Below are 24,113 nucleotides of genomic sequence, written 5' to 3'. Positions count from 1 at the left end.
TGAATCGTGTCCGGCTGAGATGAGCTTCAAATGAGTCCATACACACACTGTTCACCGCCATCGACGTCCTTAATGTTCTCACAGCTTTGTTCCTTTACCTCCTCACACGTCCAAGTGACCTGTCTCACTTAGTCCCCCGAGAGAGAGACGGTGCAGGCAGAGTCTAATTAAAAGATGTGCAACTTGTGGAGAGTGTTTTTGGTTCCACGCCTTGAGTTTGAACGGTACATGAGGCTCTATGAGGAGCTTGATTAGACCTTTACACAGATGTTACTTTGTGAAGGTTGTTAATTGAACTTTATGCTGACAGGCCCAACAGTACAAAAAAGGTACCGCTGTTCTGAAAGTACACACACTGCTACCACCAGCTGACACGTAACTTAAACTTAACTGGCAATAATTAATTCTAACTCAAACTATAATCTTTACCTGAAACATGTACGCCAAGTTTTGATGCCTAAACGTAACTGTCTGACTCACCGTATGTAAACTTCTGGTATAAGACGGCCATTTGCAGACGATGGCATTGTATTCTCCTCCAACACCTTAGAGTTAATTTAATCCTCCTCAGTAGGGACAATGCTGCATTCATGCGCACGAATGGATGATCCAACTTTGTCGCATTCATAAGTCGGTTTCGGTGTGTTTTTGTGTGTCACATTGGAATGTGGGAGCAGCAAGGACGAGGTTTTGCATTTTGTCAAAACAACAAATTGACAGCTGAATAATTTTCCCGTAAAGTCTAAAACTAGTCAATTTAACATTGTCATGGTGTTTTGAGAGGAAAACAAGGGTAAGAGTCAACAGTCATGCTGACAGGGCCTCATATCAGAGCAGAGCTTTCTTCTAAATGCTGACATCAGCACTGAAAGAGAGGGAAAAAAAATCTATATCTGTCCATATCTAGATCTAGATCTATCTCTCTCTCTTTATATATAAATTGAGATATAGACATGAATATATTCCACCATCGTATCGTTTGTGTGCTCATTGGTCCTAAACACAAAGTGAAACTAAGGAACTATCTGAAGCCCCTTTCACTTAGAAAAAGTGAAAGGGAGGTGTAATATTCCTTCTTTTCAAAAAAGCCGCCACTGGGGTAGACGTGATCTGGTTATTGATGATTCTCTCGGCCGAGCATCTTCTGGATCTCAGCAGCTTTCCAGTTGCTCATCTTGACGTCCGTGGATGAGATGATGGACTGACTGCTGCAATCAGCTGTTTCCTGGTTTTAAAACTCCCAGCTGCGGGTCACACAACAGTGCACGTCATCGACACCTCCACCCATCTCATGCAATTGCTGGGACTATGACGACTTGGATTTACACAGCAGTGGAGGTGGAAAAAAGTGCACCTTCCTAGTCGGACCAAAACAGACCCCCAAAATATTATTCTAAATTCGTGGACCTAGTCACAAGAAAGACAGCCAGATGGGCGGCTTGCTGCCCAGCATAAAAACAGCTAGACTATCTAACAGATAAATCATCATCATCATTCACATTTATTTGCATGAAAAGGAAATTTAGGCATTTTCATGAAAGATTAAACACACAATGACACGCTGAGCTTTGATTTTCACCTTGATCCATCTGAACACTACGGACCTGGACTGTTTCTGCTGCCTGCACTCGTCGACTGACACATGTTAAGATGATGATTCTGATGTGATTAGCATCAGAGACGCCTGACGCCAGTATCCACAGTTTACTACAGGCACCATTCACAGCTACATATGGAGCAGTATTCATCTCCATATGACGGGTGGGTGGATTATTGATGGCGCTGTGCTAATATTAGTTCCTTCCCATCTGGTACAGTATTCACCATTAATTAGTTACCAAATGGCTTTTTGGGCACTGTTCCCGAGGGCTCAAGGACCCCGAGCCAGGTGCAGGCACTGGAGGAGGAGGAGGCCTTTCATGAGTCTGTGCTCAGGGTCTCAACATCGCACAGTCAGTCAAAGGAATCATCATTTCCTGAGCAGAGAAATACCTCGACTGTCAACACCGAGGAGCTCACACAACAACAACGACTGTACAGCTATAAATAGACTTCTCTGTAGACAATACAATGTATGGGCACCATCTCCCATGCTGCATCTGCATGTCGCCTCCTCATCATCTCGGGTGATAACTGTATCTACCATCTGCTGAACAAAAGCAAAGAAGATGCAACGGAAATGACTTTCTACACAACTCATTATTACTTGTTCCTTAAACATCCTCTGGAATGATGATCGACGAGGATTACAAATCATTATTTCAGTTCTTCCACTTTAGCTGTTAGCAGATAATGTCACATCTGCAGTTGTTTGTGACCATATAAGGAGGAGGAGGGGACGGAGGTGGAGTTACAGTACAGGTGAGGAAGTTGCCAAGCCAGTGACCACAGTTCAAGACTGCGTTTTAATATTTGTAAGTGTCAGATAACCGCTGGGTGTCTTTTGTGAGACGTCAGGGATAATTTCCATGTCTGAGGCAAGAAAAAGGAAGTATATTTTTGACAATAACACTGAAAATTGCTCCTGTTTTTGCATCAGAAATGTATTTTTGTTCTTGACCTTATTATTATTATATTAACCGGACATTGTCTTCACTCATTCACAGTGTCTGACGGTCGTATTTGTCTGCTTGTTTTTTTTTTGTGTCTATTGTTGTTACCACTGTTAAGCCTTGGGTGAAGTGAGGATCTATATTCCGGACCATTTCAGGGCCAGTAATACACGCTCGACAAAACAATCCTGTGATATAACCTCACTCAGCAGCTGCACCGTGGCTCCGGCTCTTCTCGTATTCTACGGGTCTTTGTCTGAAACGATTTCTATCTCGCAGCACTTTAATTATGAATTTGCCTCTTCACTCTCCAACCTTTCTTTGAGTATCAGCCAATATCTTTCTATTGATTTTGTCTGAGTGACCGACCCTGTTGAGAATATCCTCTGTCATCTTTGCACAAAAACAGCTCAGAGCTATAAAAAACACAATAAGCTGATTTTGGTACAGACGGGCGGATTTTCATTTCGAAATCAAATTAAAGTGCAGACTCACTACTTATTAACAAGACAAAGACCAGGTAGGTAACAGAGCAAAAACCGAGTTTGAAGTGCTGCATCGTAGGCTGCTGGACTTTCAGTTTCTTGTAGACGCTCCACCACGAGGCTTGTTCATCTTCTTCAGATCGGCAGAAGCCTCGTGGATGAAACGGTGAAACTGAAGCAAGTCCGGTAAGCTGCCTACGATACAGCACTTAAAATTACCGTGACCTGGATGACAAAAAAACAAAAAAACAGGTTTTACTAAGATGAAGTTGAAAATCAAAAGTAAAAAGTCCAAACTCAAACAATATTACGTCCACAAGGCAACAAAAAACTTGGAAGTAAAGCCGTAAAACAGGAAACAGGGAATGCAGGACATGAACACAGGAGAGCATATTAACGTGAGGGGAAAAAACACAGCGTTACGTCCACACTAAACTAACGAGGGGATGAGCTGCAGGTCCAGAGACACTGACGAGGATGATGTGAAACAGGTTTTGGGGGTGAAATCAGAATGGAGAAGAGCAGAGGAGGAAAACACAAGAGGATATGTACCTACAAAATAAAACAGGACTAACCGTGACCAACCAAACACCAAACCGTGACGGATATTAAGCAGCCTCTCTTGTCAACAACAAAAATCACGCAAATGTGCTCCACTTAGTTTGTTTGTGAGCGTTAGATTCTGAGTCTCTCTCAACCCTCAGACAGTCTGAATGGATGGACGGTCTTTGTTAATCCTCATTTGGCTTTTCTTTTCTTTTCTCTCTGAAAGATGCAGCTCCTTCAGCTCCGCTCCAGACAAAGTACTGATTGTTGATGCATTCTCAAACAAAACAACCGTGTGTTACGTGGGAGCTATCCGGTCGTCCTCGACTAACCTGGCTGGCAGCTTCACTTCCGTTATGAAACGTCAGACTTCACTGTTGCTGCCGGAAAGTTTGAAAGAAGAGGAAATTACTGCTGTCTGGCATAAAGACTGGAAAAAGAAAGAAAAGCGCATGAATAAGACATTATTCCTGATGCAGATGTAAAAACGAACAGGTAAAAATAACCCTGCAGTCTCTCAACTCAAGCTCAGCATAACAGCAGGTGCTTATTAGCAGAACACTTCATTTACTCTTTGCCTTAAAGAGCTCAAATGGAGTAAGGTGTGTAAAAAAAAAAAAAAGAAAGAAAAAAGTCAGATTCAGGGGCAGCAGCGATGGATTTAAAGAGCTTATTGTTAACGATTTATGAATCTCGCTGGCCTCTTTTTTTTTCAGACATGATAGGAAGAAGATCAGCAGCAGGTGTGGAGGAGGAAGAAGCTGAGACAATCTGCATTACTCCACAAGGCTTGAAAACCATAATCCCTCTTCCTCCCCTGTGTAATCAGGCTGATCTGAGGCCCATATGGGGACGAGGCGTTGAGGAGGGGGGTGGATTGAATCTGCAGCGATGACAATCTCATCGAGCTCTCACCAAAGTCAATGATACTGATTGCAGAGCAGCAGCACGTTGGATGTTAGGTGATCACGGTTGCTGCGTGTGGTCTCCATCTGTCACCAGCGACTACAGCCACTTAAGATTTTACGGCGATCTCTCCGGCGATGGTGACGCCAGAGAGCGAGGTGACATGCGTCCCTCCACTGCCCGTCGTCGTTAATGAGACGAGTAACGAAGGCGGTGGGTTGTGGTGTGTCATCGAGTAATGATCTTAGTAAATGTGTTATCAGTGTTTGTGTTCTGTCATATTTTCTCTAATTTGTTTTTCAATTTGAATGAAAAATCAAGGAAATACCCCGAAAAAAATGTGTCTGAATTTTGCTTTAGTCTAAAGGATTATTCTGGTGTTTTGGCACAATTAAAGATCTAATATGAAGGACGCAGCAGGCGTCATGTTGCACAGCCACGTTTCTGCTACTCATACACTCTACATATTGAATTCTGTATTCTGAACTGTATTAACGTATATGTATTTCAAGTTTTGTATCACTTAAGACATAAAGTTCTGTGAGATTATGATAAATAATGTCTACAAATGTAAAAAAAAAAAAAAAAAAATGGCCGCTGTTTTGCTGCTGTAGCTGCACTTTTGATGAGTGACAGCTGACTGAACACTTTGCATTTCCTGTGAAGATCCGGCTTCAAAATAAAAGTCAACTTGCTCAACTACAGTTAATAATATAGTTGTGTTTTAATTTCAAATTGAATATGAAAGCGTAGTTCAAAAATAATGTGAAGCAACAAGAAAAATAAGATTGCATTAAATGTTTTACACCAGGTCGCTGGCTGGATGGAGGAGAGGGAGTGACTGATAATAATACATTTAATAATTGTGAAATACTATATACTGTGAGATTGTGATGGTCACATCATGAAAACCTCACATTTAACGCTGATCTGAAGTTTGCTTGAGTGAAGTGATCCATTGTTGTGTCTGTTTTTGTGGTTGTGGATGTGGTTCTGAGGCAAGAAGTGCAGACGCCTTCACTTCTGTCACATGCAACAATGAATTAACTTATAACAAGTTATAGTCAGGTCTGTAAGTGCACACAATGCACACATGAATAATATATAACCAGTGGTTACAGCAATTTAAATAACACCAGCAAACAAACAAAAAAAACCAAACTGTGGACTCTTTTGTGTTATTGTGAAGTTTCTGCTGTGCACAAAATAAACTGCTGAACAGGTGTGAAACCTCCTTTGCCTGGTGACTTACTTTGTGCACAGCAGTCTGGCACAGAAAGCAGTGATGAATGTGAAACGCACAGCTTAGCAAAAAAAAAAAAAGAAAAAAACAACCCATGCAGGCAGAGAGTTTGTGTATCTGGAGCGGAACACCCTCAATTTATTCTCTCCGCTGTGACCGAGAAAAAAATTAAAAAAAAAAAAAAATCACAACTTCGGTTTTGGACAATCTGGCCTATATCTGGGAAATTCCTATACAATCCAGAGCAAGTCGGGGTAGCTCATGCAGATTTAATTCACAGCTGGAAAGCAGTGACTTTGTGGGGATTTACTGTATTAGCACGGGCCATTGTGATCAAGAAGACTCATTATAATAACTGGAGGGTGTCTAAGAAAAAGGGGGGAAGAGAGGAGAGACAGTCAGAGAGTGTTTGTGCGCGGAGCGGGGTTGTGGGTGGAGGTATGTACACACTGTAAAGAGGTATAAAGAAGGGCACAGGGCAGCCTCACCTCTCCTCACACTGTGATAACAGCCTCACATCGGCCCTCACAGCGTGCGGAGCTGCTGCAGCTGCACTGGGGCTCTGCGCTTCCCGTTGCGCGCCTGTGTGTCCACCGCCTCTCCATCCCTCTGCGCTCCGCTCTCACTGCTATGGTCCTCCACACACGCGGCTGCAATTTCAGCACCACAGACAGCTCTCTCTCCTCCACCTCCGCCTCCTCCACCTCCAGCCTCAGCACCGACGCGTCCACCCTGCCGGACTCCCCGGCGCCGCAGATCCTCGGCGGGCTGAGCCGGACCGGCCACACGGTGGTGGCGGTATGCCTCGGCTTCATTTTGGTGGCGGGAATCCTCAGCAACTTCCTCGTCCTGCTCATCTTCGCAAAGTTTCGCTCCCTGTGGACGCCCATCAACCTCATCCTGCTCAACATCAGCCTGAGCGACATCCTCGTCTGCCTCTTCGGGACCCCGTTCAGCTTCGCAGCCAGTCTGCACGGCAGGTGGCTCATCGGGGAGCAGGGGTGCAAGTGGTACGGGTTCTCCAACGCCCTCTTCGGTGAGTGGCGTGTGATGGAAAATACAAATGTGGAACTTTTAGTTTAGTTTGTTGTTGTTGTTTTTGTGTTGTGTTGAATGTGGGAGTTTTTATAGAGAATCCAGAGAGTAACTCTAGATGGGAATGTTTAATTTAAATGTGATACTGGAGAGACTGATGATATGTTGACCTCCATGTTGCACACACACACGCAGGATGTGCAACAAATGTCAATTGAAATGTGTTTTTGGTGACCTAGAAATATTAACAAAACACAAAATAAAAATTCAGATATGTCACACAATCTCAGTGCCACAAACTAATTGTGAGCAGGGTTTAAATCATGATATGAGACTATATATTGTCTCAGATTGTAATTTTCTAAACTTACCATTTTCTTCAATGTAACTAATTGCTGTAAAAATACAGGAAAATGTGCACGGCGGTGTAAAAACAGTATAATACTGTAAATGTGGACATGTCTGAGGAACATGTGCTACTTGTGACTACATGTTTCAGTATTAATGTTATACTGTGAATATCACAATATATAGTAATTTAATGTTTTTTTACAGTAATAAACTGTTTTATGGCGATTACAGTAGGAAAACTGGCATGCTGGCAACTGTGTCCACCAGTGCTGTAATATTTCTACAGTAATGAACTCTTGACGGTATGTAAAGTGTAGAATAACAGTTTTGTGTTGGCGCCTGTCAGTGTTTTACTGTAGTTTAACAGTGAAATCTGTGACAGTCTACTTGTTTCGATACTGTCCTTTACCCTCTTAGTTCTCTCATATCCACGTTACTGACGATTATTGATCAAAAATGTAATTGTGTTGATATTTTGTGACAGTAGGACAGATGGGGGACCGGTGTGACAAACAGTTATTTTCCCAGTAACTCAAAAAACGTTATTCCACTGTTGCAACCGTCCGTTACGGTTGTGACGTGTCTAAAATTGACATAATGAATCAGTCAAATACTACAAGATAATGTGTCATTGATGTTATTGTGACTCTTCATCAGACGAGTTACAGCTGTAACACAGGATAGTTGTAACATACCAATAATGATACTGCTGTGATATCGATATCAAGGTTTTTGGTCAGAAACATTGTGATAGTTGATGATATCGCCCAGCATTTTTAAAGCACTTCTGAAGAGGTTTCATGTAAATCATAAATCCCCCTGGAATTATTGCAACCACTCCAGATGTTGTTTATACGTATCTGTCAAATGTAAACTTCATGGTGACAGAACGAAAAAGTAAAGGATCGACCAAGTCTTTAGGATTCAATGTGTGTAAACCGTGGATGTCTGTGCAAATCCATCCTGGAGAAATACGTCAGTCTGGACCGAGGAGGTTTGACAGACGACATTTTCAGCCACGCGGGCTGAAAGAGGAAAATAAATGGAATCACTTGAACATTATGTTTCTCCTTGAAGGTCTGTTGGCCTTTAAGATGTCTGTCTCGATAAAAGACGACAGGAACGGTTTCCCACACACATTACGCTGCTGAGCCGCAGTCAGTCACAGATCTGAGGTCAGTCAGTAATATCTACACTATAATTACCCCCTCTGATTTGTACAGCACATTTAGTCCCCGGCTATCACGGCTCTGTCAGGACTCATAGAATAAAGGGAAGCACATGCTTACATAATGTTGTATAATGCTCACACGTACTTAAGACTGTCAGGTGGATCAAGTGCTGTGGTCCTGACTTAAAAATCAGGAATATTTAAAAACTTTCCGGCTGTTGTTGTGGCGATCTAAACTCTGTCGGGTATTTTAAGCCAAACTGTGATATTTTCCTAACCCTCACCAAGCGTAAGTACAGTGTTGTGACGAGAGAAAAACTGAAAATTTAACCTAAGCAAACGCAAAGTAGCAATGTAAAGAAACAGTACATTTTAACTTATCAGTGGTTTTATACATAGCAAACATTTATTCTGTAGATTGAGTTTGGCTCTGGTGAGGTTTAGGCACAAAGAACACTTGATTAGGGTTCGGAAATGATTATGTTTTGGCTTAAAATACCTGTTTTGAGACATGTAGTGTAGAAATTTCGTAGTTACCTACAAATGTGAACAGTGTCAGTGGTTTGAAACGTAGATTGCCAGCATTTGAAATTGGTGACTGGGCTGCCCCTCAACTGCACTCCTGGGTTGTAACCATCAATGACTAATCTTTTTTTGTATTGATTAATCGATCGATCAGATCTTTGGTCTTGAAAGTGTCAGACAATTGGGAATATTTGGATCAGTGTTTTCCAAAGACCTAAAGCAGTTTCACTGAAGCTCCTGTGCACTCATTGGCTAAAAGTCCTTGTCAGGAATAATTACTGTCAGAATTGATTATTTCTTATCATTATCTGTCTTCCCTCTTCAAGGCATTGTGTCCCTGGTGTCCCTGTCCGTCCTCTCCTATGAGCGCTACACCACCGTGCTGCACTCCTCCAGGGTCGACATCTCAGACTTCAGGAAGGCCTGGTTCTGCGTCGGGGGCACCTGGATCTACTCTCTCTTCTGGACCTTGCCACCCTTCCTGGGTTGGAGCAGCTACGGGCCCGAGGGACCCGGCACCACGTGTTCCGTCCAGTGGCACCTCCGCTCAGCCACCAGCATCTCCTATGTGTTGTGTCTCTTCATCTTCTGTCTGCTGCTGCCCCTCCTGCTCATGTTCTACTCGTACGGACGAATCCTGGTCACAATCAGGAGGGTGAGTTCTTAACAATATATACATAATATACTGTTGATGTCCGACTCTCTCTTGCTCCTCTCCCGTCACCGCCCAGAAGTCATAGTCCTGGTCAGAGCCACTGTAAATCACCTCTGTACTCTATATCCTCTGTCTTCTAAGTGACTTCAGTCGGTCTTGGAGGCGGCGTTCAGTTCTTTCAGGCATCAAAATCCAGTTGAGCATCGGCCCACCCTGTGGTCTGACAATCTCATGGCTAAGTATGTGGAGACTTGGCTAAGGGACTGGAGGATTGCAGGTGCAAGACCCACTCAGAAGAATCAGTACGGAGCATGGAATTGTAGCTGGAGAGGTTCCAGTTCACCTCACCAGCGTACCAAGGTGCCTCTGAGCAAGGCACCAAACCCCTTAGCGCTCAGGGCTCTTGTTCACAGCTGTTGTTTACATCTGTGACATCTCTCTATAGACTAATGCATGTGTATAATTTATATTGTTAGTATCTCTGGTGATATGCCGCCCCCATATTTTCATATCACGCCTCTAAAATAGCATTTCAATAGATTCTTTAGTAAACGATACACACACACACGTGCAACGATTCAGTATAATACACAAGCTGGCACAGCTTGTGTGAAGAAAGCCGCCACTTTGCCTTTCACCCTGTCCATGTGCTCAGCCATGACACCTTAATGGCTCTGTGGTCGCTCTGGAGCTGTCACGGTGCTCTTAGGACATAAAGATGGTTGCTGGGAGGTTGAGTGATGGCTGTCAGACTCCCGCTGGCACTTGCTTGTGTGTTTTCAAGGTAATTTCAAGGAGCTTCGAGCCAGATAATCCTGGGAGCCACAGCCCCGTGTTTACAGTCTTACAACCAATTCATCCAGCAGGAGAGAGAATGAAGGGCGATGTCTGTAGGGGAGCGCGCTCTCGCCTGGCAGTGACCCCCCTCTCAGTTTCCAGTGACTCATCCACACCTTGGTGCGTCTTACATAAACCTGCTGGTTGTACAAATAATTGCTAATTAAGGTCTTCCAATTGACGTTGGGTCCCTACATGCACCTCGTAGCTACTATTCCTATCAATGAATCACCCAGAGGGTATTTTTAGATCATGGCAGACACCCGTTACTATTGGATACCTGCTATTATGTAAGCACCTCCATTTCTTTCTTTAAACTCCGTGCACCCGAAGGAGACAGAGCCCAGAAGGGCTTTGCAGACCTGATTACTGTACCGGTGAATGGAGGGATCAGCAGCGCACCAGTCGCCCTCTGACTGAGAGCCCTGCTTTAGCCGTTTTCCTAGAAACTGAGCAATCAGTCTGTGGATCCTTCTGAAGGGGGGCTTAAAGTGGCACGTCAGAGGGTGCAGTGACATTTATATCAACAGCATCAGCATGGCTCAAGACTGGATTTTTCTCCCTCTCTCTTCACATGACAGCATCACATCTGAATTCAGTTCACGATGACGTTTGTAGAGCTTCATCTACCAGCTCACGCACACTTTCAGACATTTACTGTGACATATCTGAGTCCCGTTGAATTGAAAGTCGTCACACGTCTTCCTGACACAGATATAGAATGCTATTCCAAGAAAAACACTTTAAAAATACAGATAATGAGTGAACAAGAGATGCGTCAGGAAGATCAAGAAGCCACAGGCTCCTCTGTGAACCTCTGCTCCCTTAAACACACCATATGTTATTTTAATCAGAATCAGAATCAGAATACTCTATTAATCCCCCCGAGGGGAAAATTGTGTTTGTTCCCGATGCACCATGCAAATTAGAAATAGAAATACAGCATGAATGTAAACAAGAGATAAGGATAAAGTAGACAATAAGATAAAGTAAAATGAAATTAAATAAAATAATAAAGTAGACAATCTGGGAATATATACAATATACAGTGAAACAGTTGTAGCAGTTGAATCAAGACAATGACAACAATACACATAGTTTCATGATGTCAAGTGTTGTTGGATCGTGGAGTTGTTCTAAAAACACAATTATGTGACGTGACTCTGGAAGATGCTGATCTATTAAAACAGACACAAAAGGTTAATTTTCAGATTTATAATCTGCTACAAAAAGTTTAGATGCGTCAGTGCTCAGACAAACACATCGGTATTCTCATGTATCCAGTGCAGCAGGTCTGTTTCTGTTTCAGCTCCAAAATACTCTCCTTTGGTTGGTCAGCTCACACACGCCTGAGCCAGCACCGTTAGCCACAACAAAGCAGCTGTGCTACATAAATCTGTACAAGCCAAGCAGACGCTAGGCATAGATTACGCCAATGTGTGACATGGTGACATGATATGATGTCAAGAAGTCACAAAGTTAAAGGGAAGGGCTGCTGACGAAGCGTTTGAGGAGCAGTGTTTTCTGTGGGAGAGAAGAGCTTCTGTACATGTGGACATAACTTGACTTAACTTTCAAGATCTAAGTGCACAGGAACCTAAATAAAACACTGAAGAAAAGGAAGAAAACAAATACATGTAATAGCTCTCCTTTAAAGTTTTATTCACCTTACGTTTAGTCACGTTCGCCAGCTTCCACCCTCTCTGATGTATCTTTGGATGTTTTTGTACGGAAGTTGTTGCAACAAGTGACCAAATGAAATGCATTAAATTATAAACTTCTGGGGTTTTTTGTTTTTTTTTGTTTTTTTTTTACAAATTGGAAACCTTTAGGATAACCGAAGTACATCTTCTAAGTTGGAAAATGTTACGTATTATATCTTTAAGGAGAAAAACTATGACAAAAGAAAAAACAAGACAAACAGTCGGCTACACTCTAATAAAAACAAGAAATACATTACAAGGGAAAATAATAAATGACATCTAATATATAAATTTATGTATACTGTATATGTTCTGATGTGAATATTTAGTGTCTCTGGTCAGTAAAGACAGAATTACTGTGATGTAACTGCAGGATTCACAGCTGATCGACTGTCCACAGAGGTTATGACCAAATATCGCACAAGGTGAAGTGTAATTGAGCGTGTGAGAGGCGAGCAGCAGCTTCTCAGAAACTGGGTTTTTCTCTTCGGGTGGACCTCCTTCACCTGGCAGACACCCTCATTTATTTATTAAACGCTGTGATGAGCATCACAGTGGTAATTACACAAGACCAGAGGGGTTTTTGAAATCAATACCGAGGAGGTGACAATCACCGCGGACCAGATACGGCTCTCGGCTTATCAGAGCTAAATTTATCCCCCACGGCTGCAGCAGTTCAGTAGCCGAGGAGAAAAACAGCAGGACAGGAGGTGATGAAACACGTCAGAGCGCGTGTTGTGGTCACATATACCTGCTGCACATTTTCGTCTTCGTGACACTCTCAGGTGTGATTCATCAGCGTGTCTTTTACGATTCTACCACTTGATGGCACTAAAGAAAAACATATCCAGTTTTTTTAAAGTGGGTTACAGAGTGGGTTCTATCAATCACAGAACATATCAGGGGGCGGATCCGACAAAACACGGCGCAGGAGAAAATAAATAAATCACAGAATTGCCTGCAGGTGAATAAAAAACTACCTCGTCTGCCTCTCTAACCCGGCTCCACTGACCCTGCAGCCTCAGAGACTCACAGGAAATGATAGAGACAAAGCGTCAGTTAATTAAATATACTGCTTTGTGTACATGTCCAGAACAGAAATCTGATCAGCAGGTTTGAAATTCACGTTTCATTTTGTCGACATATTAAACTGTAAGTGACTTTATGTGAAACCGATGACGTCAAAACTACAAAGTGAAGCAGACTGATCCTTTTAAGTTGTCTTAAATGTGATGGTCTGCTTTACTTGGTAACTCTGAGGGTTTTCTAGATTAAAATCAGCTTTCAACATTTACAGCGTAGAGTCAAAAGAGATTTTTTTTTTATTTCTCTTTTATCACTCTATAAATCAGAAAACTACTCTGAACAGGCATAAATAATCTATTTGGTTTGTTCCCAGAGATAGGATGTTTTATAATCAGGCTATGAATGATTTATGAACAAACCTCCCTCAGTAAAAACCTTCAGAATACACATAGAAGTAAAACTGGAAAGTTTAGTGCATGTGAGGGTTACTGAAGTTTAGATTTCCGTCTTAGAGTATGAGACAAATTTAACTTCCTTCTAACATTTTCGTTTTAATCAGAAGCGACTTAAATATGCAAATTGTGCCCTAAATATGAACTATTACGTAATTTAAATGATTGTCCATCAAATACACCTGAACATGTATTCTGGACATTTTCCTTCCACCTGACAGACGACTTCTTACAGAAGCAAAATATCCCAAAATCTAAAGTCCCTGAAGCTCCTCACCTGCTCCTCTGCTCCTGCTTCACGTCTCCAGGTGGGTAAGATCAACCTGCTGGCAGCTCAGCGCAGAGAGCAGCACATCTTGGTGATGGTGTCCTCCATGGTGTCCTGCTACATGCTCTGCTGGATGCCCTACGGCATCATGGCGCTGGTGGCCACCTTCGGCAGGTCGGGACTGGTCACGCCCATGGCCAGCGTGGTGCCCTCCATCCTGGCCAAGTTCAGCACCGTCGTCAACCCCGTCATCTACATTTTCTTCAACAACCAGGTGAGGGTGGAGTGCAGGGTGGCGATGAATGAAGACCTGAGCGTCACTGTCTCTGTTGCATGTGTTGGCTGGAATGACTGCTCGGATGTGTCTAAACATAAAGTAGGGAGAAGATCAGAGTGACATCCGCAGAGATCAACTCAGAGGTACTCAGGCTTCTGTCAGACTGAGGATGCAGCATCAGCAGTATAAAATATGGACGAGTTTTCAGCTCTGTAAAGTGAAGCTGAGGCAGAAGTGCATCTTAAACCTGCACTCTTTCTAATGGCCAGCAGGGGGCGACTCAACAGAGTGTCAAAAAGATGTTCTGTAGTATGTAAGCTTATAACAGCATGGCCCTACCTCTCACTTTGGTCTATAACCTCAGTTAACAGTTTCCTCGTGAGTTGATTGTCTCGGCTGCCAATTTCAAGTTTCCTTCAACACAGAATGAAGTTAAATTAGTAAATTATGATCCAGTTTACAGTCAAATAGAAGATAAAGCCGCGTTATGCTTTCAGCAAGTCACTACAAACTGTTTTAATTCAAATGCAATCAGGTCACTTCTGGCTCCATCAAACCAAGATGGTGACAGCTGTGATGCCTAAACTCGACAAACAGGCTGCAGACTCATGATAGCTGCAGGACACAGCTGCTAATGATGAACCCTCAAAGTGGCTCGGTTTAGAAAAGATCTCAGATCCACACCCAGAGCAAGGTGTCCTGGCTGTGTCCTTTGCGTAAAGGACTTTCACTCCCACTCCCACGAGAAGTTAAACATGATTTGTCGCTTTCGATGATGGTTCTGGAGCAGCGTTATCTCTGATGCTCTGGGAACAGCACTAAACACTAAATATCAAATAGCAGATTGAGCATTTATAGCGTCATGCTTGTGTGAAATGACCATACTGTCTTGTACTTTTCAGTTTTATAGATGCTTCGTGGCCTTTGTGAAGTGCAGCGGGGAGCCGCAGTCCGCTCACGGAGAGGAGCAGCCGATAAGGAGGACGCAGTTGTCTGGTTTCTTCTCCGTCCACAGACAAGCCTCCGTCAGCTCCTCACAGCCTCAGATCCTCAGGAGCCCAAGAAGCGCCGCCCTCGGCAGCCGGCACAACGACCGCCACACTCTCGTCGTCCACTACGCGCCATGAAAGCTTTGACTTCATCGGTCTCATCTGACAGACTGTTAAAATGTTTCTGAATAACAGTCCAGAAGTGCAACTGAAAGACACAACATTTCCACTTTTTCCTCTCAACAACCTGCTCTTGCTTTTAACACATGGAGATGAATGTCACCCACCGCCAACTCCTTGAATGTAAACTCGCCGTCATGCGGTTCATGACTGACGTTCAACACGTGCAGGCGTCTGTGTACATGTTCTGAGTGAGTGAGTCAGATCTCTGAGAGACTCTGAGCCTGCAGAAACAATGAATGTATTTGGTAGTTTATAGAAAAATAACCTGCGCCCTCACTCATCAGTTAGATACGGAAACCTTGAGGGCAAAAGTTAGGATACTTTTTTTTTTTCTGTATTTTCCAAATCTAATCTAAATTATTTCATTTTTTTATTTTCTTCCCTGTGTTTATGGCATGTACTCTGGAGGGGGGAAACAAGTTTTACCATGATAATGTTTCCAAGTTCCTTTTTTTTTTTTTCCATCTGTGAAAATGTTTGGAAATAAAAATGTAAAAAACAAAGAAAATTCTGTGCGTGGAGTCAAAACACACATCATTTATCATCATCATCATTTTATAATTTAACATTTCTATTTATTTCCACTCATTAAACAACTAAGACAAATTTTTCCTCTCATACTTTTTTTTCCCCCCAGCAAGTCACAAATCATCAACACGGGAGAGAAAATAATTTTGATCAGACTAAGAAATTGAATCACCAGAAAAAAATGTAATTGTCTCTTGATCCTCAAGACTTCTGTAGTTAGACCGGAAACAATTAAAGATGTTTTTGATTTTAAAGTACCATCTTGTATTTTTTGTTTTTTTTTTACTTCTTCATCTTATACTTTTCTTCCAACTTTCCAACAACAAAGCATAAAGTGTCGATTCAAACACCTGTATAGTTATTAGTACCGTATAATGTTGAGTTACATGCTGCCTAAAGGATAATTTAACATACAGATGTATTGATACAATAATCAAGATTATGATCACATACCATCTTAAAACAACAGTGACAACTGATTAAGTGGATTCTGGGATTTATCATCTACATTCAGCATGTTCAGTGAAATGATTCAGTGTACGTACGTATAAATACTTCGTGTAACAGAATATGTTTAACCACTAGGGGCAGCTGTGAGCTACAGGACACATTTGGTGGAAACATCACTATGTGTCCTTCACAAGTACTTGAAATAATTGACAGTGCTTTGCTGGACTGCGTGTGTTATTTGGCTGCATTAATTTTCTTTTGTTGGGGATTTTGTATTAGTTTTATTTTGAGAAATAAATAATCATTTGTGGCTTTGATACATATGCATACATTTATATTGTTTTATGCTCTAATAACACACTGACTGTGTACAACATACATGATGTGCGGTGCGGGAGCTCCCTCTAGTGGTCTGCAGAGGAATCCTCGTGTTTTTTTTGGTCATCCATCCATCCCGATATGTCGAGGGCACCTTACAGGAATTTCTACAAATGTGGCACAAACATCCACTTTGACTCAATAATGAACTCGATTCCAGTTCACTTGTTTAAAGGTCAAACGTCAGGTTCACTGTGACTTCAAAAAAACACAATTTGGGCCAGTGCTCAAAGATCAAAGCGATAATTATAATACAAATCTTACCTAAATATCAAACAGCATAAATGAAGAAGTTTTGACATTTTCATACTCAAAAAGTCAAAGGTCAACTTCAGTATGAGGTCATAATGCTCTGCAAAAAAAAAGAAAAAAGTTCTGAATGAAATATGTTAATTTCAAAACATACCAATCTAAATACTGCAGAATTTGGAATGAAGATCAGTTTTGCATGTTCGTGCTCGTCTCGTGTGCTGACATCATCCACGATCAGCTACGAGCTAAACTCAAAGTGCGCCGGTGAGGCAAGTGTGTGAAAACGTACAGAAACCCTGCGAACGTGGCTCCAAACGGGAACTATCGGGAAGAGAAGTGGTGGAGCGGGAGGAGAGTGTTCTCTGAGAAACTCTGCTTAATGGAAGCGTCCACAGAACCTGCTAACGTTAGTAGCCAGCAGTTCGCTGAACAGAGAAGGCCTAAGTCAGTGTATTTTCGACATCAGTCATATTGATGGCACGTTGGTATGTGGCATAAAGAGCTTGAGAAACACCGGCCAAATGTTTCATAACTGTATGTTGCAAGGTGGTGACGCCATCATGACTAAACAGAACCACAGACACCTGGAAAACCACTCAAAACTGCTTCTGCGGAACGATGATGAAGGTTTTCGGTCATCGTCGTCACGGCAAATCTAAGGGCGGCATCGTAGGCAGCTGGACTTCAGTTTCTTGAAGGCGTTTCACCTCTCGTCCAAGGGGCTTCCTCGGCTCTAACCAACTGGGGAGGGGAGTTGCAGGACTCCGAGCTCCAGAGTCGCCAGGGTCCCCCGCGGGTTGTTGACCCAACCGGCCTACACGTGGGTTGCTGAGGCAGCTAGGTGAGCCCAGGTGTGAATGGCTCTAAACCCACACAGAGCTTGAAAGCCTTCAAATTCCCCTCCAGTTAGTTAGAACTGAAGAAGCCTCATGGATCAGAGGTGAAACGCCCTCAAGAAACTGAAACAGGTCCAGTTGCCTCTGATACAGCACTTCTGTGGTTGTTCCTGCTGTGATAGGTGTCTCCAGGATGACATTTTCTCTATGATGACACACACAAACAGAGACTCACAAGGTAAAAACAAAACCAGGCCCGTTGCCGCAGCTGTAACAGTAACACTAGGTGGGTTTTCTGCTCATCCTGTAGGTATTTCCAGTACTGCGTTGGTAGTCAGCAGAAAAGTAAGTGGCTGTAAAGTTCACCAGTGTAATACTCTGATCGGAGATAAAGCGATGACCTGACCTGCTGAAGAACAGAGACTAAACAAGCCGTTTTGCAACCTCCAAAAATGGTTGCGCGACAACAACATGGTTGCATCTGCTAAGTTGCATTAAGGTCTTGTGCAGCGCTGTGCGACCTACTATGGGAATATGCCACATGAAAAACGTTTCACAGTAGCCTCATTGGGCTGTGTGTGGGTTCAGCAAAAAAAAGCATTAGTGGCTCTCATTCCAGGCAGAGTGTCACCACAACCAAGCAGAGTTACATATGCTGCGGTTCAAGGAGACCCCGTCATGTGTCTGAGCAAACAAGTGTTCAGCAAGATTACAGTCGGTCTGATCAGGTTATAACATAATCGGTGAGTGCAAGAGTCAGAACACTGTAACAATTCAATGTCTCTGGTTGTTTTTGGACTGCTTAGCGCTCCACGTTTGGTCCTCAGTGATCTAACTTTTTACTCCAGAATCGCAGTGACTTTTTAAATTAATTTAACGACGGTTGAGTAAAAACACCAACTGATTCTGATCATCAGAAAAAAAGATGATGATCAGGTCTGGTGATGAGTACATGTAAATATATGTATAATTCACTCTTACTTGTACTTTTGATACTCGAGTTCATGAAATCCTAGATAATATAAGTCGTAATAGAACACAACATCTTTAATTTCACTCATGTACGACTTTTTTATACAACACTGAATGTAAATATGTCTCATTTATCTTTTACTTGTACTTTTGATACTTTCGTACACTAAATATCAGATATTTTAGGTCTTTTACTCAAGTTCTATTTGCGTGCATGTCTTACACTGTGTCCCAAAAATAAAAAAAAAATCTTGACTTTTATTCAGTTATGACTTTTGGGTGCTTTTAACAACACTTCATAGTCACAGACAGTTTTTTCTTTGGGTGTCACTGAGCCGATGCAGTGATTTCGATGAGGGAACTGTGTTATTTCTCTAAATCACATTTGCTGCTGCTGTGGTCATTTGCGCTGTGGTGTGTTCACACATCCAAACCGTGTTAAAACACCACTGAAAACCCGATACCTGGGTCATTTCGGATGGTTTGATGGTTCTTACTTGAAATACTATTATGGTATTTTATGTCACACTACATGATAGACGTAAACCTTCACAGGAATTAGTTTATCACTGGCAAATAACAAACACATTGCCACAATTACACAGAAATACTGAGTAATTAAAGACCTCATGGCATTGGTGACATTTTAAAAAAAAAAAAGCACACATCACATTTAGAGGAAGGAGGAAACACAAACACACACACACACACACACACATACACGCATGAACACATAAAGGTCACAGCTCTTCATGCTAAAGAGTTCAAAGCTTCCAGGAAGTAGCAAGAGTAAAACTCAGTTGCTTGAGAGAGCAGCAGCTCAGAAGTGCATGGGATGTCACGGACGCCAGGCCTCTCTAGGTTTCACCACTCCTCCTCTCCACCATGATCAACACTTACCAGACCAGCCTGGCTGCACCGCCGGTGCCGCCGCGCCTCAGCAGGTCCAACCCGGTCCTCTTCCCAGCTCCACTTACATCATCAGGAGGCCACAGCAAGTCCCTCATCAGGTTTCTGGTCGGTGTGGCACTGCTGCATTTATTCCTGACGGTCGGCGGATTCATCTATCTGTACCAGAGAAGCGTGATGGTAAAGATCTTTAACTTATTGCCATTTAGATTATTTTTATATTATTTTTAGATTTTAGATTTTTAGATTACTTATAATTGGTTCTCCTGAATCTTTTATAGCAGTAATAACACAGAAATCCTCCAAGACAATTAGAATATTTTACTTTGCATCTAAAAAGACACTGTGATTTCAAAAATCAAGTACGAATAAACTTTTAAAATAATAAATCTTTTAAACAGATCTTTCAATTTAATTCCAGATGTGTTAAGTTTTATTCTAATACATTCAGCGCACTTGCTATATCTAGAGTGTTGAAAAAGATCTGTTCAGATCTTGTCATGGTTCACATATTCTGCTCTGTGCACAAAAATAACAGGTCGGTGAAACTGTGTACAGGAAATGCTCGAACACTTCAGGTGTGATATCATAGCACAATGCTGTCTTGTTGCAAGACGGGCATCATGTGGGCTGATGTGTTATTTTAAAAATCGGTATCATAAGAAAGTCTACATTCAACGTCTGCGTGTTCCCTGATCTTCTTTTTTTCATCCCTACAGGGAGGACCTCCCTCAGCTGAAGGAAAAGGTAAATTAATTTCTTTTATTTCTACCAGAAATTAATCTTATACATTCAGTATGTTTTCAAAAATTCAGTCTCAACAATGTCTGACCAGAAGTCTCTTTCCTCTCTTCTCCAGCGAGTTATTATGCATCAACAAAGCAGGAAGCTTCTTATAAAATCTTGGCACGCATGGCAGTTGCGCGACCAGACAAAACTCCAGTGAAATCTACATGTAAGAAACTAGTAAATTGTCGTTATTTTTTTCATTTAAAAATTTAAATGATGAGTAGCCAACAATCTGTCTGAAGCGACTGTGTGTCTTAAACACGTCCCTCTGTCTCTCCAGCGGATTATCTTAAGTGGAACACTGACCACTCAACCCTCCGGGGCATCAACTACTACCACAACATCTGGCTGACTATCAACCAGTCCGGTGACTACTACGTCTACTCCAGGGTGACCTTCTCCAAGGGGGACCCTCAGCGCCCCCTGGCCAGCAGGATAAAGCTGAAGAAGAGCGTGGAAGAAGCAGAGGAGAAGACTGTGATGCAGGCCTTCTGCAACCTGGACAGCCACAGCGGGTCTGGGGCGATCCCACGCATGTGCACGGCCTCGCAGGGAGAGGTGATCAGTCTGGAGAAAGGAAACCAGCTCGGTCTCTGGGTACAAGACCTCTCACTGGTGAACTACGAGGACGGATCTACAACCTTTGGGATGTACAAACTGTAGGACTCCAATGTGAGCACGTGCACGGACCTAAACTCAAGGGCGACAGCTTTTGAAGTGGATGGAAGCTACTGAGAACACTGTTTAGTAGACTGGATCAATGAGCAAACTAATTTCAGTGGATTTCAGAGACAAAGACCACTTTCCTAAACTATAATTTATTAAATCAGATTTAATTTAGTCTTATTTTCTGTGTCAGTATTGTGAACATTTGTTCTGTATTTATTGATGTACATGGCTGTGAAATGAAATTTTGATATTTAATCTAAAAAAAAATTTTCTCTTCTCTTCAGTTTGTCTTGCATGTGGCAGGTTTCAGGGGTTTGTTAGAAGTAAAGTAGACACACACATTTCACTACCGAGCTACACATGCACACGTGCATGAGAATGGAGAATATCTTAAATAGAGGAAAGACATGATTTCTGTAAAAAAAAAAATAAAATAAATAAGGTATATCAGCAGTATTACAGCAAATATCTTTAGTATTAGATACTCACCCCACAATAACTCACATTTCAATATGGTTTTACTGTAATTTTTTACACTACAAATGTAAAAATGTGACTTACAAGTACATCTAAAGCTCGTGTTTTTGTTTACAGGCCCGTAAAAAAAATGTTGCATAGTGCATCTTTAACACAGACGATCAGCGCTCTTCTGACATCCCCAAAATGATCTTCGACTGCGGTTATATATAAAGTATTAATATAAACCTTTTATACGTTCTGTATATCGAAAAGCCTGCCGCGCTCTGCGCTGTAGCTCTAAATGTAACACAAGGGTTTCACAGTCTAGGACGCAGGAAACCACACAGCATCGATGCTTTTTCTCATGAAGGCTAAGCCACAATAAACAATGCCACTAAACACGTCGATTACTACGAGAGCAGGACTTTAGACTTGATGAAAAGTTGGATGGTGCATCTACAGGAACATTTGCATTAGGGGTTTTTTATTTCCAATGGTAGAGGAGAGATCATCTTTTTTTTCTTTTTTAGAGCCAAATGCAAAGACAGCATCTGATTATTTTAAGGGAAACACCTTAAAGTAACTCCTCAGTTACCAAACAAACATGTTTTGTTGGTGGTGATTTCTCTAATCAAACTGCAGACTTTCCACTTTTTGTCTCTCTTCTTTCCAGGCGGCCGCTGATTTCCAGCTCATTTCCACAGGCTCCATGAATCATTTACCAAAATGCTTGAAACTATCTTGAGTTGTGTAATCCATCACAGGAAAAAAACTTTCATTTCTTGCTCTTTATTGTCACACAGACAGACAGTTTGAACACAGACCGGTTTAATTCTCACCATGACTGTAACAAATTGACACAAATTAGTCATTCACTATGATGGATTGCACAACTTGAGCAGCACTCAGGAGTGCCAGCTAGGTTTCATGATGTATAAGATTGAGTTTAGGCCAACAGCAGGAAAAAGTTTGAAATTTATACGTAATGTCCAGTATTCAGGATTCATAGTCAACAAGAGAAATCGCGCAACTATCCTGTTAAAATGAACTGGATGAACTGTAAACCCACAGGTTTAGAAATGCTCAATCTTTAACACGTCTGGTGACTAATATGAAGGTTAAAAAAAAAAAGAGAGAGAGCTCTGTGAGTAATATGAAAAAGTTCAACCCACCTACCCACCAAAAGAAAAAAAAAAAAAAATGCAGCACTGTGCATTTTCAGAAGTTAGCACCTGAGACATCACAAAACTTTACAGTGGCAGTGCGTTTCACATGTCACTGTCGTGGTGGAGCTGCACTGCACGGAAAGTGTGAATCTCTATGGAGGTGTGTACAGATGCAGAGGCAGACTCTCACAGGATGTCATCTATTCTAGTCATTCTTCCATCCTGTGAAGGGTTTTCTTGCTGCCGACTCTGAGCAACCTACAAATTCCTGAGCAGCACATGTGTCTGAAGGCAGCGTGGAAAAGCCTGCCTTGGTGGATTTTCCGGTGTACATGAGGGAACGCGCAGGTCGCGCCATGTGGTTTTCCATTTCTCATGGCAATTGATGTCAAATGCACGGCTTATATTAAATTTTTAATAAAAGAATGACCATACCAAACACAAAGTACAGAGTGTCTAGAAAAAAAAAAATCAAAGCATTACAATACTTGCAACAACAGTAATTGCATAGAACAACCTTTCAAAAAAAAAACAAAAAAAAAAACAATAAAACACACATGATGGTCTGGAGATGCGACAAACGAGATCGAACCCACCGGCAAGTGCTCATTGAAGCTACTGACAGAATGTGGTACTTAATGAGAATCATTTAAAGTGAACAGTGAACACGTGACGAGACAGTCACACATCTGTACAGGAAGCACAGTCTCTGTAACCGTCCTATTAGGAAGAGCAATTTAAAAGGGACAGTTCGCCCCCCAATCAAAAAGTCATATGTTCCCCTTTAACCTGTAGAGCTGTTTATCCATCTGCATTGTTTTACTGCAAGTTGTCGAGTTTTGGAGACATCAACCGTGAGAACATCATCTTTTTTCTTAAATGTAATGGGACTAGATAGCATTCGGCTTGTGGCTTGTTACCCCGGGTCATAAAATAATCTCTATCCATTAAAATAATCTGTGGAGATCATCCTGTCGTGGGCACGATCAACGACTATCGGCGACCCGGCTGACGATGGGAAAACTGTGGCTGTACAATACATTTAAAAACATCTCAGCAATGTCTATTTCCAGAAATCACAGCCCAGTTACTCAAGATAATTGTGTGAATACCACAGGCTTTGTGGTGAGCAGTTTCATGAAAGAACAATTTTCTTTCAGTATCATCACGCAGGGGGAAGTGCACATCTGCTCATGGTACAGCTGAGGAGGACACCGTTAATGTTGACATACAGCGCTGGGCCAGCGATACTCGTGCTCACGTCCAGGACATCAAGATCTCCAAAAGGCCTCCCCAGGAGATTAGTTTGAAACTATTGACCGGGTTTTATCAATTTAATTTTTTGGTGCTTCGAGTGCCATCTTGTTCCATCCAGTTCAAGAGTAGGAAAACATCTATGTGGTCAATATCTTCCCAAACTCTGGAATCTATATGGATAAGTTGCATTACAGGTTAGAGGAAAAATGTATATTTATATCTTTAAATGGGGTGAACTGTCCCT

General features: G+C 42.1%; 2 protein-coding genes across 2 annotated transcripts; both read left to right on the top strand.

The window, feature by feature from the left end:
* The first annotated feature begins 5,977 nt into the window (after positions 1-5,977).
* tmtops3a (teleost multiple tissue opsin 3a) lies at positions 5,978-15,851 on the top strand. The gene is made up of 4 exons (XM_037076810.1): positions 5,978-6,768; positions 9,141-9,469; positions 13,796-14,029; positions 14,935-15,851. The coding sequence occupies exons 1-4, from the start codon at positions 6,363-6,365 to the stop codon at positions 15,157-15,159; spliced, it is 1,194 nt and encodes a 397-aa protein (XP_036932705.1). The 5' UTR covers positions 5,978-6,362; the 3' UTR covers positions 15,160-15,851.
* A 3,551-nt stretch (positions 15,852-19,402) lies between these two features.
* On the top strand, positions 19,403-21,388 carry cd40lg (CD40 ligand). Its single transcript, XM_037076812.1, has 4 exons — positions 19,403-19,709; positions 20,249-20,276; positions 20,389-20,484; positions 20,599-21,388. Exons 1-4 carry the CDS (start codon positions 19,506-19,508, stop codon positions 20,979-20,981), a joined length of 711 nt encoding a protein of 236 aa, XP_036932707.1. The 5' UTR covers positions 19,403-19,505; the 3' UTR covers positions 20,982-21,388.
* The last annotated feature ends 2,725 nt before the right edge of the window (positions 21,389-24,113 follow it).

Source organism: Acanthopagrus latus, chromosome 18, assembly GCF_904848185.1.
Source record: "Acanthopagrus latus isolate v.2019 chromosome 18, fAcaLat1.1, whole genome shotgun sequence".
NCBI classification, from domain to species: Eukaryota; Metazoa; Chordata; class Actinopteri; order Spariformes; family Sparidae; genus Acanthopagrus; species Acanthopagrus latus.
This window is presented reverse-complemented; position numbering and strand designations above follow the sequence as displayed.

Coding starts and splice junctions, on each gene's coding strand:
- tmtops3a (XM_037076810.1), top strand. CDS start 6,363: ATGGTCCTCCACACACGCGGCTGCAATTTCAGCACCACAGACAGCTCT. Junction 6,769..9,140: donor GTTCTCCAACGCCCTCTTCG/GTGAGTGGCGTG, acceptor TCCCTCTTCAAG/GCATTGTGTCCCTGGTGTCC. Junction 9,470..13,795: donor TCCTGGTCACAATCAGGAGG/GTGAGTTCTTAA, acceptor TCACGTCTCCAG/GTGGGTAAGATCAACCTGCT.
- cd40lg (XM_037076812.1), top strand. CDS start 19,506: ATGATCAACACTTACCAGACCAGCCTGGCTGCACCGCCGGTGCCGCCG. Junction 20,277..20,388: donor TCCCTCAGCTGAAGGAAAAG/GTAAATTAATTT, acceptor TCTCTTCTCCAG/CGAGTTATTATGCATCAACA. Junction 20,485..20,598: donor AACTCCAGTGAAATCTACAT/GTAAGAAACTAG, acceptor CTGTCTCTCCAG/CGGATTATCTTAAGTGGAAC.